Source organism: Podarcis cretensis, assembly GCF_951804945.1.
Source record: "Podarcis cretensis genome assembly, chromosome: 13".
NCBI lineage: Eukaryota > Metazoa > Chordata > Lepidosauria > Squamata > Lacertidae > Podarcis > Podarcis cretensis.
Window position 1 is genome coordinate 18,187,615 of NC_137182.1, and position 15,803 is coordinate 18,203,417.

Below are 15,803 nucleotides of genomic sequence, written 5' to 3' on the forward strand. Positions count from 1 at the left end.
TTAGCCAGAATCAGGATTTTATTACAGTAACAAGGAAACAGTGAAAAAAAGAATAAGCATCTATATAGAAAGGTTTCCCTGAGATATTGCACTGTGAACTGAGCAGACACTGCCAGACACCCAAGCCCAGAAATACGTGGAAAGCAAATTGCTAGAAACAGAAATGGCTTCTGCTTTGGGTTCAGCCTCCTTCAGAGGAAAATAAATTAGCTGCTGAGATGCACTGCAGTTTTGCCTTTGTTCTGTTTTTAAACTGCCTCGTAACATTCCTTAGGCTTCCACTCTGCATGAGTTCTTTAATGCCCCTTTGCTTCATCGGAAACTCCTTGTGTTATCAGTTTCTATGACTTCTTTTTGGATTGTCTCTTTTGCATTTTTAAAATATCAAAATTTCTTTTCCAGCTATAAACATTCCCAACTTGGTTTGGTTTTTTTAAAAAAATGAATGAGTCAAAACCCCAGCCCTCAAAAAAAAACTTTTTATTTTATTTTTTAGGGGAAATCCAGGCAAAATTAGGTACAAGTCCTATGGATTTGAATGGGAAACCATTGAGAACATTCAGATCAATGGGACTTGGAATAGTGTGTAACCTAAGTTTGATGCAGCATTGGCTGAGATCCAGAAGAATGTGTGAATATATACATACATGTGTGTGCGCGCACATCCTTCTCTATGCACAGATATGCAAAACTCTTGCACAATATGATGTGCACAGGAGGGTCCTGCAAAACAGCACCTGATTGTTGAACAGGTTCAACACGTGGCATAGAAGCCCTGCTTGAGTTCATTTGCTTTTTCTGTGTAAGGAAAACTTCCGCTACTAAGCCTTGCACACAAAGCCATTTTGCTGCATCATGGCCATTAGATATATAGTGGACCCTTGGGTTACGTTACCTTCAGGTAACTTAACTTTTGGGTTGTGAACGTGGCAAACCTGGAAGCAAACTCTGTGTGCTTTGCGCATGCACAGAAGCACTCTGTGTGCATGCACAGAAGCGTTCTATCGCACCGCGTGCATGTACAAAGGCAGCACTTCTAGGTGCGGACTTTTCTGGGTACATACAGACCCCTGGAACGAATTAAGTTCATATCTGGAGGGTCCACTGTAGATAGATACACAAAAGAATAAAAAATAGGGAAGTAATATTTATAAAAATATACTGTGATTTACCCCTGGCTTTGATAAAAAAATAGTCTCAAAGTTTTCACAGAAAAGTAAGAGGCTGGCTTGAGCCACTACCTATCATAAGCTGATACCCAAAGCAGATCAGAAGTACAGGAGAGCACAAAAGAATACAGTATGAGTGCAGAATGAAGAAAATATATATTTATAAAAGAGCAACCAAAGAGGAGGGAAAGGACAGGGAATGAGAGAAGGAAGGGGAGAACTCCAGAGACAGATAGAGACAGATCAGCGCCAGATTTAGGGTGGTACGGGCAGATTCCCTGCACAGGGCGCCAAGCCAAGGGGGTGCAAAACTGTGAAGATCCAGAATTGAGAAGATCAATTTGGGGGTGCCAGTTTTTGGCCTTGCACAGGATGCCATATTACAAAAGGTTACCAAAGTCCACCCCTTGCACCGATGATTCTGAACCTCCGCTCGCTAAACCATATGGCAGATCTATAACACGAGGTGGGGGGGGAGACTATACCCCAGGGAACCCTGGGAATTGTGGCCTGGGACGGGCTTAGGAACCAAAAGCAGAGAATTCTCAGCATTTTCAAAACTACACTTCCCAGGATTCTTGGGGAAGCCATAACTGATGCACATGTTGTAGTGAAGGCGAATTGAAATCCAAAACTAGTCTGGAATCCGTTTTTGTTCTCAAAGTTCCCCAGTCCATCTGCCAAACTCGAAGGGCCTGAGTATTCTTGGTTGAAGAAATACACTATTCTATCCTTGAATCTCCAATCCTCCTCAAGGTTCCATAATCAGGCGCCATAACTATTTAAACTGGTTTATGGTTGTGGTGGAAGGACACAAAGGAGATTTACTCTATCACAGAGAACTCCAGGGAATGGCTTTTGCCTAGGCCCTAGCTTGCCCCACTGCCGCAAAGTGAACTGGATTTCATCCTATGCACCTTGCCAATCCTGTAACCTAGCTGTGGTAGCCCGTTTTCAGTTTGCCCTGCATCTGAATTGTGTCGACCATCCAACTGCTGGCCTCTGCCCAACAGCAAAACACAGGAGAGGCCAGAATTTGTGAGGAAAGACGAAGGCTTTGAAGAGACTGGAGGAAACACCTGAGCTGTCGTCATCTGACTGTCACCCAGAATTAGCGTCCTGCTGGTTGAGAGGCATCTTCACCGATCACCTGCCTGCCTTCCTCTCGCACACATATACACCACACACACAAACACACGCAAGGTTCTCAGCGCCAGGTCCCACCACCTGTGCCATCAGCTCACAGGTGCCTCCGAGATGCTCAGCGCCAGCGCTTGGTCCCTCAGTATGGAGTGAAACGGTTGCATCCTCCTCGGTACAAGCTGGCCTGCCGGAAAGAGAGGGAACAGGCATGGTGAAGGGAAAGTTGTACAAGAGGAAAAGTCAAAATAATAGGATAGGAAGGAGTTAACAAAACAAAGCTACGTTGACTTCATAATCCTCATCACCTCCCTTAGCAAAGCCTATATGTCATGTAATCCCTCTTGCTATCTTCTTCTCTTCCTCTGGTACCTCCTACAGTTTTATTATAATAATTTAATAATAATAATAATAATAATTTATTATTTATACCCCAGCCACTTTGGGCAGCTTCCAACAGAATACTAAAATACAATAGTCTATTAAGCTTCCCTAAACAGGGCTGCCTTCAGATGTCTTCTAAAAGTCTGGTAGTTGTTCTTCTCTTTGACATCTGGTGGGAGGGCATTCCACAGGGTGGGTGCCACTACTGAGAAGGCCCTCTGCCTGGTTCCTTGTAACCTGGCTTCTTGCAGCGAGGGAGCCGCCAGAAGGCCCTTGGCACTGGACCTCAGTGTCCGGGCTGAATGATGGGGGTGGAGACGCTCCTTCAGATATACTGGACCGAGGCCATTTAGGGCTTTAAAGGTCAGCACCAACACTTTGAATTGTGCTCGGAAACGTACTTGGAGCCAGTGTAGGTCTTTCAAGACCTACTTAAACTGGGAACTCTGCGAGGACTTGTCTATTTACATGCATTATGTTTCTGAGCACAGTTAAAAGTATTGGTGCTGACCTTTAAAGCCCTAAATGGCCTTGGCCCACTATACCTGAAGGAGCATTTCCACCCCCATTGTTCAACCTGGACACTGAGGTCCAGCTCCAAGGGCCTTCTGGTGGTTCTCTCACTGCGAGATATGAGGTTACAGGGAACCAGGCAGAGGGCCTTCTCGGTAGTGGCACCCGCCCTGTAGAACGCCCTCCCAGTCAGATGTCGAGGAGATAAGCAACTATCTGACTTTTAGAAGACATCTGAAGGCAGCCCTGTTTAGGGAAGTTTTTAATGTTTGGTGTTTTATCGTGTTTTTAATATTCTGTGGGGAGCTGCCCAGAGTGGCTGGGGAGGCCCAGCCAGAGGGGCGCGTCAAAAATAATATAATAGTAGTAATAGTAGTAAAATGCAGTGTACGTGTCTGCATTGTAGAAACGATGTAGGATCCGCAACAAAATGTTGCAGTGTAGAGCACTCCTGTTCAGTATTCCAGCCATGCCCCTTTCCCCAGGGTATTCCATTCTTCCACCACCACCACCAGATTTCTACACTCTCCCCCAGTCAGTTTTCCATGACCACTGAGCCTGCTAAGTCCTAATTATCTCCTATCCGTGTGAGTTGCATTTCTACAAACTTTGGGGTTCCGCTCTAAACCATTCAATACCTTCCCTCTTCTGCATGGATGGCGCTGTTTTAACTAAAGATGGATCTTTATTGAAAGCATTCCCTACTGGTATATGGGATCACCATCATAATCTATTTTAGTTCTTTGCCTAAAGATAGGTACATTCACGCAATTCATCCCTCATAGATCAACTGCATAAATTGAGAATACACCATATGTGAGCACCATGGCACCCTCAAGTTGCTGGGTTTTTTTTAACCTTGGGTGGGTAACAGAAAGTTGAGCCAGATAGGAAGAGCTGTCCTACCCTATTCCTTTCCATTCCCCAGAATTCCTCTTGGGGGCTCTCTTCCCCAACGAATAAGATGCCTGCAGCTCTAGATTATTTGAAAGGAAGATACAGAGGACAGGAAGCCCAAGAGACCTGTGCTTCTTGTCTGTCTAGGCTTCCCCTTCACATGCAATACAGTGGGGCCCCGCAAGACGAATGCCTCGCAAGACGGAAAACTCGCTAGACGAAAGAGTTTTCCGTTTTGGAGGTGCTTCGCAAAACGAATTTCCTATGGGCTTGCTTCGCAAGACGAAAATGTCTTGCGAGTTCCTGCAGGTGTTTTTTCCTCCCCCCCCCCCCCTTTTCCTAAGCCGCTAAGCTGCTTATCCGCTTATCCAATAAGCCGCTAAAAGCCGCTAAACCGCTAATAGCGCTAATCCGCTAAGCCGACAATGGGCTTGCTTCGCAAGACAAAAAAACTGCTAGACGAAGAGAATCGCAGAACGGATTCTTTTCGTCTTGCGAGGCACCACTGTATAGAACTCCCACCAACCACCCTACTTTGGGGAGTTGTATGGCTGTCCTCAGGTCAGAGGTTTGAGCTAAATCAGACACTGTGACATTTCTAATTTACAACGTTATGCACAAGCTCAACGCACTGTTTCGTTTCCGTCAGAACTTTTTAAGCTGCCAAACAAAGCACCGAAACTGGAATCCCACATAGAAGCAAAAGGAACAGGGATTGTACATGCTTGTACCCTTAATAGACAGGTAAACACTGCCCTCTGCTGGGCATTTTTCAGTCAAGCTACACCCAGTATTGTGATGAGAATTTTCACATATCTATGATGGTCCTCGCTTAAAATAGCACACCAGAGTTTGGTTTTAATGACTTTAGCTTTTCTGTTTCTGAGCCTTCATGGAAAACCTACTGCCGTGCTAGACCCTTGTACGAACAGCTGTATTCTTTTGATCTATGATTACATTATGGTAGTTTATTAAACAGCTGTTTGTTTGTTTGTTTATTCCATCCTCCTCTTTTTTTATATATAAAAAGAGCCAAGCCAAATCGTCCCCCACTATAATTTTAAAGCTGAAATTACTGCTCATGCTCATGTTTGCAGACATTGGGTTGAATCCAGTCTGACAGGGCAATCCTATATGTGTGTATTCAGAAATATATCCCATACAGTTCAGTGGGACTTACTCCCAAGTAAGTGAACACAGAACTTTAACTCCTGTTGCTTAAACCTGGCCCATTGACATTAGTGGGACAAGTTAGTCATGACTTCAAAGTCCCACAGATTTCATCAGGAACTACCTGCTGCAAACATGGATCCAGCACATTATTTACCCCTGTTGCAGCTAGACACCATCATCTAATCACTATGTCTTCCTCCTTGTCCTCTATTAGTCACATGGGCAACAACTGAATCACAGTACAGGCAGTAAATGGAACAATACTACAATTCTGCAGAACCAGTTTGGCTGCAGGCTGACATCATCAAGGGCAAATAAAGCCAATTCAGAAAGCACGGCCCTCACTCCAAACAGGCAGACATTTCCCAACCTTTTTATGAAGCAGCCACCAAAATGCCAGCTCAGTCCCAGGGGGTAAATGCTTCCTTGGGGATGAGGGGGTTGTCTCATGTGCAGTTATCTTCTGAAGCTAAACTGCTGCTCTTAGAATCATAGAATAGAATCATAGAATCATAGAGTTGGAAGAGACCACAAGGGCCATCGAATCCAACCCCCTGCCAAGTAGGAAACACCATCAGAGCACTCCTGACATATGGTTGTCAAGCCTCTGCTTAAAGACCTCCAAAGAAGGAGACTCCACCACACTCCTTGGCAGCAAATTCCACTGTCGAACAGTTCTTACTGTCAGGAAGTTCTTCCTAATGTTTAGGTGGAATCTTTTTTCTTGTAGTTTGGAGCCATTGCTCCGTGCCCGCTTCTCTGGAGCAGCAGAAAACAACCTTTCTCCCTCCTCTATGTGACATCCTTTTATATATTTGAACATGGCTATCATATCACCCCTTAACCTCCTCTTCTCCAGGCTAAACATGCCCAGCTCCCTTAGCCATTCCTCATAAGGCATCGTTTCCAGGCCTTTGACCATTTTGGTTGCCCTCCTCTGGACACGTTCCAGTATGTCAGTGTCCTTCTTGAACTGTGGTGCCCAGAACTGGACACAGTACTCCAGGTGAGGTCTGACCAGAGCAGAATACAGTGGCACTATTACTTCCCTTGATCTAGATGCTATACTCCTATTGATGCAGCCCAGGATTGCATTGGCTTTTTTAGCTGCCGCGTCACACTGTTGCTCATGTCAAGTTTTGAAGCAACTTCCTCCATTCTGCCTGCTCAGTGCTTACATTGCTGGGAGCTAGATCGCCTGAGCTGATCCTGCCTTGCAGCGGGTGATTGGGCACGCATGCTCTTCCATGCCCACCCAGCTTTGTGATTCTGTGATGGGGACGTGATACGCCTGGCCATTAATGCAGTGACTCACCATGGCACCGACTCCATAGGCGGGGGTCATGGTGTGATGATAGGGGTCGGCGGTAGTATAGACCCGTCCATACCTGTGAACCAAAAGACCCGAGAGGAGATAATCAGATAAGCCTCTAGGGCAGGGATCAGCAAACCTTTTCAGCAGGGTCCACTGTACCTCAGACCTTGTGGGAGGCTGGACTATATTTTTGGGGGGTGAAATGAACGAATTACTATGCCCCACAAATAACCCAGAGATGATGATGATGATGATGATGATGATGATGATGATGATTACTATTATTATTTATTTGTACCCCACCCATCTGGCTGGGTTTCCCCAGCCACTCTGGGTGGCTTCCAACAAAGATTAAAAATACATTAAAATGTCACACATTAAAAACTTCCCTGAACAGGACTGCCTTCAGATGTCTTCTAAATGTCAGGTAGTTGTTTATCTCTTTGATGTCTGGTGGGAGGGCGTTTCACAGGGCGGGCGCCACTACCGAGAAGGCCCTCTGCCTGTTTCCCTGTAGCTTTGCTTCTGGCAGTGAGGGAACTGCCAGAAGGCCCTCGGAGCTGGACCTCAGTGTCCAGGCTGAATGATGGGGGTGGAGACTCTCCTTCAGGTATACTGGACCGAGGCCGTTTCGGGCTTTAAAGGTCAATACCAACATTTTGAATTGTGCTCGGAAACGTACTGGGAGCCAATGTAGGTCTTTCAAGACCGGTGTTATGTGGTCTTGGTGGCCGTCACCAGTCTAGCTGCCACATTCTGGATTAGTTGTAGTTTCTGGGTCACCCCACATAGCCCCACGTAGAGCACATTGCAGTAGTCCAAGCAGGAGATAACTACTCATGTAAAACATGTTGATTCCCAGACCATCCGCGGACCGGATTGAGAAGGCAATTGGGCTGGATCCAGCCCCCGGGCCTTAGTTTGCCTACCCCTGCTCTTGGACAAAGCACACAATCTGTCTCAAACTTACCCATCGCTATAAGCCGTTGCTGTTGCTGCAGCTGCAGGCGTCTGGGCCACTCTGTAAGCTGCAGGATAACCCTGCAATTCAAAGATTCAATTCAATTCAATAGCCCATCATGCATGATTCTTGAAGGCCGCCCCATCTCCAGTTCTTCAAAGGAAAACAAAAAACTTCCTCCATGCACCTTCTTCCCCCCTTTCTGAATCGTGATCAAGAGTGACCACTGGAACTCACCTCGCAGTTCAACCCGCAAGAGAACCCATGCCTATTTTCTGCTTCTTCTTACACAAGAATTTTGCCCCTCGGCCATCCACTAGTGCGCCAATTTTGCATTTCGGAGACCTGCCTAGCCACCAGATGTTTGCACGAGCTCTACGCTGTACACACAGTCTTATGAGTGATGTTAGTTCACAAAACCTCTACATGACACTCTATTTGTTATTACTGTTAATTTTATTTATTAACTGTATGTGCATGGCCACACAACAAGATGCAGTCTCTGGACCGCTCTTCAATAGATAAAATACAGTCTTAAAGGATGGATTCCCACTCTTTCAGGCCCACATGAAACCCCCACATCAGGAGCAATTCTCATGCTGGATCACCCAGACTTGCACATGGCTCAATGCCCTTTTCCTTCAGGCCAAAGGTCTTGCCTCTAAAAGGAAGATTCTCATGTTCCTCATTCTCATGCCATCTTGTTTCCAATGCAATCCTTCGTTCTACCCAATTTTGTGGGTCCTGCCAGTTTCGCAGGACTATTTTGCTAGCTCACCTGCCCTGAGAGATGCACCCCCGAAGAACAACCTTGACCTTTGCCTTGCAAAACCCATGAAGCCAGTCCCCAACCCACTCTGTTTTCTCTACTCGCAGGTAACTGGTGCCTGCACATACCCAGGACCTTTGAACCCTAAAACCCAAAGAAACCTGGGTAAAGACTTACGTAGAGGTCAGAGCCATACAGACTGTCTGGATAGAGCACACTAGGTGGGAAAAGAAAAAAGAATATCAGCACAGATGGTCCTCTACCTTGCCCATCTTATCAACAGGGGATGATAAATCTGTCAATCTGTGCTTTTCTCAGTTTCTTATTGTTCTAATCTTAAATTCAGTTTGTCCTATTTCTGTATCATCTCATGCATTAAAAAAATATCTATTACCACCTACCCAAAAAGTGTTTTCAAACACATTTCTCCTAATACACACATTTGTGCCTAATATACGTCATGCATTTTTCCAAGCTGTTTCTGCTAATATAAGGCATATTTTGGATGTTACTTTCAGTAACGTACACATTTGTGTGCAAACTTCCCCTTAATAAGAAACTTTAATAAACTAAATAATAAACCTAATAAAATTTCCCTCAGTTTTTACTGATTGATTCATTGACAAACTGGATTAGGAAATTTGGAGAAGTACTTTCCATTTTTTTTAGGAGAAGGTAAAATGACAACGAGCATTCTGCCTGCATTCATTCACGTTTCCTCACGGGATGTTTATATGTCTTCCTGTTAAGCCATTCATTCTGCACTTTTCAATGCATTTCCCCGTTACTTTCCTAACTGCAAGAAGTCCATTTTACCTGTTCTTGCCATTAAGTCAGGCATGGCCAAACTTGGCCCTCCGGCTCTTTTGGGACTACAGTTCCCATCATCCCTGACCACTGGTCCTGTTAGCTAGGGATGATGGGAGTTGTAGTCCCAAAAACAGCTGGAGGGCCAAGTTTGGCCATGCCTGCATTCAGTGGAATGTTATATTTGCATCTGTTTTACTTGATTGAGGTTTTTACATTCCACTATGAGACTGATTACGATTAAAGGGCAACTTAAAATATTCCAAATGAACAGAGAAAAGAAATAACAAAGCTTTTTTCCTTGTTAAGGGCCGCATTCTCTTGGGTGTAATCTGCTGGGGGCCGAATACCAGCAATGGCCAGATCCCCAAGTGACTTGGGCTCATTTCTCTCTTTCTTTGTGCAGATTTGAAAAGGAAATGCACATTTATAATGCAAGTGTGCCTATTTAATAAAAACATATTTGCTCGTTGCAAAGATTTTGAGGGGGACTTTTAGCAAAATCTCCAGACTTCAGGACCTATTTTTAGGGCTATAGAAGTTGTCCCCATGAAAACAAACAGAACAGTTTCCGCCTCTCACCTGCCATAGGCTGGAACTGGAGACGGGGCAGGAGCTGCTCGAATGGGGTTATAGATGGCAGCTCGGCCACGCCCTCGCAGAGCCCCACGATATGCCAGGGCAGCTGGTGCCATCATGGGGTAAGGGATGCTCGCCACTAGATGGGAGGGAGAAGGATATTAATGTGTTTATTTCCAATACTTATATCCCACTTTATAGCCCCGGGAGGCTCTCAAAGCAGCTTGCTAAATATTCTCCACAATAAAAGTCACATTCAAGTCGGGTACCAGGAATGGAAATGACGTGGTGCCAGGATTATTCAGGTGCCCTCATTCTTGGCCTTCTATGGTAAAGGTAAAGGGACCCCTGACCATTAGGTCCAGTCGTGGACGACTCTGGGGTTGCGACGCTCATCTCTCTTTACTGGCTGAGGGAGCCGGCGTACAGCTTCCGGGTCATGTGGCAGCATGACTAAGCCGCTTCTGGCGAACCAGAGCAGCGCACGGAAACACCGTTTACCTTCCTGCCGGAGCAGTACCTATTTATCTACTTGCACTTTGATGTGCTTTCAAAGTGCTAGGTTGGCAGGGTTTCGAATCGCCAACCTTCTGATTGGCACGCCCTAGGCTCTGTGGCTCTGTGGCTTAACCCACAGCGCCACCCACGTCCTTTGGCCTTTTATGGACTTTGCCTAATAAGAAACAGCTTTTTTCACAGATGTCCCCAAAGGCCAGGGAGTGTGTCTAAGCATCTGGAGCTTGCTCAGTCCATAATGGAAGGAAATGGGACATACATATCCCACTAGGGGCAGAAATGGTGGAGGCAAACTTGAGCATGAACTCAAGGGGAATTGGGTGACTTAAAGAAGGAGTGGGTGGCCCAAATTCTTTTTCAAATAAGGAGAGAGAGAGAGGAAGCCCTAGAACAGGATTCTGAGAAGCCACAGAAGAATTTCACCACAACTGAGATTTTCAGTCAGGGTTGGATATAAGGAGGCAACCATTTCTGTCCCATCCTGTTTTCGCCACAATCGGGGCTGTTTCTCTTCCTCTGCAGTTCAGCTTCTTCCAACAATTCCCTCGTTCTCCAGTGGGGCTGAAACTAGCACAATGAATTAAGCAGCTGATTTCAATGAAAGGAGAACGTCAAAAACACTGGCGTTTGCATAATGTTTGCAGACTAAAAAGAAAAAAAAAGATAGCCAGGAATTGTTGCATTCTTCTTGCATGATTTTAGCGCCTTACCTTGCACGAACATACAAACTGCAGCAATTGATGCTCCTGTTTTTGATGAGATTTCCCCACATCCCTAGCTGAGAGACGCCTCAGGAATGCTAGTCTTGATACTCCTGAGGCCTTAGGAAATTATACACATACACGTTCAAAAAAAAGACCAAACCCAGCATGCTCCAGCTGGATCTCTGTCAGCCTGACAACACAGACTGCTTCAACTCAGCTGGGAAGCCTCTCCAGAGCTACAATAAACAGCAGCGAAGCCCTGAGCACAAATCAGGATGGCAGAGCCAAACAACTCTCTGCTCTGCAGCCCCTTGAACCCCAAATGAACGAGAAAATTGCAGGGGTAGAAATGCTAAACCTTGTATTCTGGTTTGGTGCTAGATAAGTCCACTGATCAGGCACAAAGCCAACCCACAAAATTTTGGAGTCTGAGGCAAATGGGGCATACATCTGACACTATTATTATTATTATTATTATTATTATTATTATTATACATATGACTGTTTAGTATTGCTTTCTAATGATCACAGAAATCTCATTCTAAGTCATGGAAGGACCAGTCCAGCGTGGGATTGTTAGTAATTGGGATCATAAAATAGAACTTACAGTGGTACCTCAGGTTACATACGCTTCAGGTTACATATGCTTCAGGTTACAGACTCCACTAACCCAGAAATAGTACCTCGGGTTAAGTACTTTGTTTCAGGATGAGAACAGAAATCGTGCTCCGGCGGTGCGGTGGCAGCAGGAGGCCCCATTAGCTAAAGTGGTGCTTCAGGTTAAGAACAGTTTCAGGTTAAGAACGGACCTCCGGAACGAATTAAGTACTTAACCCGAGGTACCACTGTACTTGATTCCAAGCAAATCCCCTAAATAAATGCGTACAGGAATTGGGGTCTTGGGTAGGTGGTGAATGAGAAAGGAAGGCAAAAATGTGGAACTTGGTGGAAGTTTAGGAGGGGAAAGTAATCGCAAAGAGGTGGGGATTTACCTGTGTACAGGTCAGGGGCATAGACAGCGCCAACCATAGGATTGATCTTCCATCCTAAATGGACACAGACAAACAAGGAGAGACTCAGAGAAAAAACTTGTCCTATCTTCATTTCTATTTCCCGGTCTATCTCCAGTTAGTCTTGACCCTAACCTTAATGAACCAATTATGATGATTTTGCTGTTCACAAGTTACAGTGGTACCTTGGGTTACAGACGTTTCAGGTTACAGACTCCGCTAACCCAGAAATAGTACCTCGGGTTAAGAATTTTGCTTCAGGAAGAGAACAGAAATCGTGCGGTGGCAGCGGGAGGCCCCATTAGCTAAAGTGGTGCTTCAGGTTAAGAACAGTTTCAGGTTAAGAACAGACCTCCAGAACAAATTAAGTTCTTAACCCGAGGTACCACTGTATATGTTTTTGCTGCTGTTTCGTTGTGTCTGTTGTTTGATTATTGTAAAGGTAACATGTAAAGGACCCCTGGACGGTTAAGTCCAGTCAAAGGCAACTATGGGGGTTGTGGCGCTCATCTCACTTTCAGGCCGAGGGAGCTGGCGTTTGTCCACAGACAGCTGTCTGGGTCATGTGGCCAGAATGACTAAACCACTTCAGGTGCAACAAAACAACAAAAGCCAGAGCACACGGAAACTCCATTTACCTTCCCACCACAGCAGTACCTATTTATCTGCTTGCACTAGTGTGCTTTCGAACGGAGCTGGGACAGAGCAACGGGAGCTCACCTCATTGTGCAGATTCAAACCGCCAACCTTCTGTCCGACAAGCCCAAGAGGTTTAGACCACAGCACCACCTGCATCCCACATTTTGATTATTGTCAGGGCCACCTTAAGTATATCTGGAGCTGTGGTTCAAAGATCCCCCCACCCCACCCCCCATTTCCCAGAGTTGCTCTCCTCCCGCAGAGGCTTGGGAGGCAAGCTGTACGCCCGCCAACCATATGGTTGACGGGGCACAGCTGGCGGGCATGCAGGAAAGGGGAGGCCGCCGGCAAAGCTGCACAACTCCCCCACTCGCTGGGGTGCCCCCGAGAGGCCAGCGCCCTGGCGCAACGCGCCAGTAAGCCCAATGGGAAAGATGGTTCCGATTATTGTTTAGTACTTACAGCTATGTATTGGTGGTTTTTTTTTTCTTTTTAAAATGCTCTTAAAAATATGTAAGCTGCTTGGAGAATTACTACGTGGCAAGTGAATCATAAACCAAATTTATTGTTGCTATTTTTATTCCAGCTGCTACATACCATTCACCACTGGTGCTGCCGGTGGTTTCTTGGTGACTAAACGGGCTGTGGCGTTGTTGACCTGGATGGGAGAAGGAAGCAGGAAGTGAGGCCACATGCATAACAAGTTGTTGTTAGCATCTTTTTCCTCCAAAGAAGTGGGACAAGTGAATAGATAGGCACACAGTGATGATTTTGACAAGGCTCTTAAGGGGTTTGAATTAAGATGGATTTGTGTGTGTGTGTGTGTGTGTGTGTGTGTGTGTGTGTGTGTTCAGTACTGGGCCTATTTGTGCCTGTGTGGTGTTCCTGGTACGCTCAAAGGCAAGTGAGGACAGGGATTCTGCACCTTTGATAATTGTACAGAAGAGGGGATTCATGCAGGTAAGGCTTGTCCAATATCTGAGCACCTCAGGTATTTCTCACATGTGGTATCTGAGCACCTCAGGTATCTCACATGTGCACATATGCACATTCACACGTAGTTATACAGGATCCTGCCTGGTGGGCAAACGAGAAGAACATGGCCTGTGACAAATTGTGTCCTCCCTAAAAGAGGGCACATGTTGTGGTGAGGCCTGGAGACTGACCTCCTGTGTTGTGGGTGGGTTTGATTGGTTGCCACAACACCCAATTGGTAGGTCCCTCGATGTTGGGTTAAATCTGGCCAATGGGGCGCAGTCCAAATGGATCGAGGGACCTATTTATACCCATGCATGTGACCCAGAGCTTCCTCTTTCGGCTCGTGCATTCGGAACACCCGCCCACCTCTCCCTAATATTAGGGCTTTGTGCTATTGACCTTGCTATGCCCTTCATCTGTTGTTGGGACAGGGGCACGGTTGGAATTTCCCCTTGACTGATGTTGCCATTTGGGTTTCGCCTGTCGCGTAGCAAATCGTCACAACTTGTAAGGTTGCGGATAGGCTCTGGTTCAAGTGATAGGGATGGGGGAACGCTCTCACTCTCGCCATCCCTATGTGAAGGGTATTCTGTTAAAGAAATCCAGGGACTCAACTGGTTTGGTCAACCCCTGAGAGGGGGTTGTGCCCATACCTGAGTCCAGGGGGGCATCTGGGTGGTGAACAGAGTCTGTACCCGGCTTTTCACCTTCCCAGGTGTTCACCCTTGGCTGACCTATGCTGGTGGCCTGGGTCAGCACTGCCTGCAAGAGTGCAGGGAGCTAGTTGAACCAGAGCCTATGCAACCACTCACCTTCTGTAATCAGTAAAGTTGTGGCCTAAATTCTGCCGAAAACCAAAACTAAAATTTGAGTCATGTGTGAATTTATTTAGTGGGGAGGTCTCTGGGTCTGAACATGCAAACTGCTGCCGCGTGGGGTGCTTCTGTTCCAACCACTCCATTCTACCCCTCACTTGGGTTTTTTCTGGTCCCTCCACATGCACTGAGCATGCTCAGTCCTTATTTATTTAAGGAGTTGCCTTCCACATGAGCAGGGCTGGATTTAGGTTTGATGAGGCCCTAAGCTACTACAGGTAATGGGGCCCTTTATATGTCCAGCTGTCCTTTGCGAAACAACTAATTGTCGCTGTTTTTTTATGTTGAATATATGCTATTTGGTAATGTATAGACCTAATACGTATCTAAAGCCATTTGCACATGAAGAATGTAGGCACCCTATATATAGAAATGAGCAAACCAGCGATATTTTAGGGAGCAGGCTAGCAGGCAGGGCCCATTACTTACATTATAGGAACCTACACAACACAAAACACTGTTGCTGTATGTAGGTTTTATTTTATTTGTTTTTTATCTTTTATTTTGGAAATGTACATCCAGATTTTTTCCCCTTTACATTTTTTGGGGGCCCCCAAGAGAGTGGGGCGCTAAACTATAGCTTGTTTAGCTTATACGTAAATCTGGCACTGCACCTGAGTCCCAAGGCAGTTTAAAGAAACTCGACTAAAATAACATTAAAAAGACTACACAACAAAACAACAACTGCTAAAGACAGGGGTTTTTTAAAAATTGTTTTTAAAACTAAGGCTGTGGGGGATTTTCCAGAAGTTTTTTATATATATACCTCTGCAAAAAAAAGCCCCACTGATATTTCCCTTTGGTATGCGGATGGTACAAGGACTAGCACTCGGAAAATTTAGTTCAGTATTAGCATATATAGTATTCATTGATCAAGGGACCTCTTTTTTTTTTTTTTTCTTTTTTAGGGACTAAGCTCCCAGGCAAGAGCCCATAGCATGTGGGTACTGAAATGCACACAGGCATTTATGCTGTGGACACGGTAAATTCTTACCTCAATCTTCCTTCCTTCCACAATGCTGCTGTTCAGCTTCTCCCGCGCCCGGTCAGCATCCTGACCGTTTTCAAAGGTGACAAAGCCAAAGCCCTAAGAGAGAAGATTCTTCGTGATCATGGTGTCCCCCCTGCCAGGTAAGTATGCCGCCAGGATGCTTTTAATAATAATAAATAATAATAATAATAAATTTTATTTATACCCCGCCCTCCCTGGCCAGAGCTGGGCTCAGGGCAGCTAACACCAGTAGAATTACAGTAAAATCATAATAGGAATAAAAACCCAATTTAAAATACAGGTTAAAATGCAATTTAAAATGCAGCCTCATTTTAAAAGTAGCCCATAGATCAAAACCATAAGGGGAGGGAAAACATAAGGGT

The 15,803-nt window shown here is 45.5% G+C and overlaps 1 protein-coding gene across 3 annotated transcripts in view; it reads right to left on the reverse strand.

The window, feature by feature from the left end:
- The window catches only part of LOC307200877 (RNA binding protein fox-1 homolog 1-like), a 43,918-nt gene continuing 28,115 nt past the window's right edge, over positions 1 to 15,803 (reverse strand). For all 3 annotated transcript variants that reach the window (XM_079949920.1, XM_079949919.1, XM_079949921.1), the window contains exons 5-12: positions 15,424 to 15,516; positions 13,174 to 13,234; positions 11,920 to 11,973; positions 9,711 to 9,846; positions 8,499 to 8,538; positions 7,562 to 7,632; positions 6,592 to 6,664; positions 1 to 2,496 (exon numbers count right to left, since the gene is read on the reverse strand). In XM_079949920.1, coding sequence (XP_079806046.1) covers positions 2,452 to 2,496; positions 6,592 to 6,664; positions 7,562 to 7,632; positions 8,499 to 8,538; positions 9,711 to 9,846; positions 11,920 to 11,973; positions 13,174 to 13,234; positions 15,424 to 15,516 — 573 coding nt within the window. In that variant the 3' untranslated portion in view covers positions 1 to 2,451. The remainder of the gene's footprint in view (positions 2,497 to 6,591; positions 6,665 to 7,561; positions 7,633 to 8,498; positions 8,539 to 9,710; positions 9,847 to 11,919; positions 11,974 to 13,173; positions 13,235 to 15,423; positions 15,517 to 15,803) is intronic.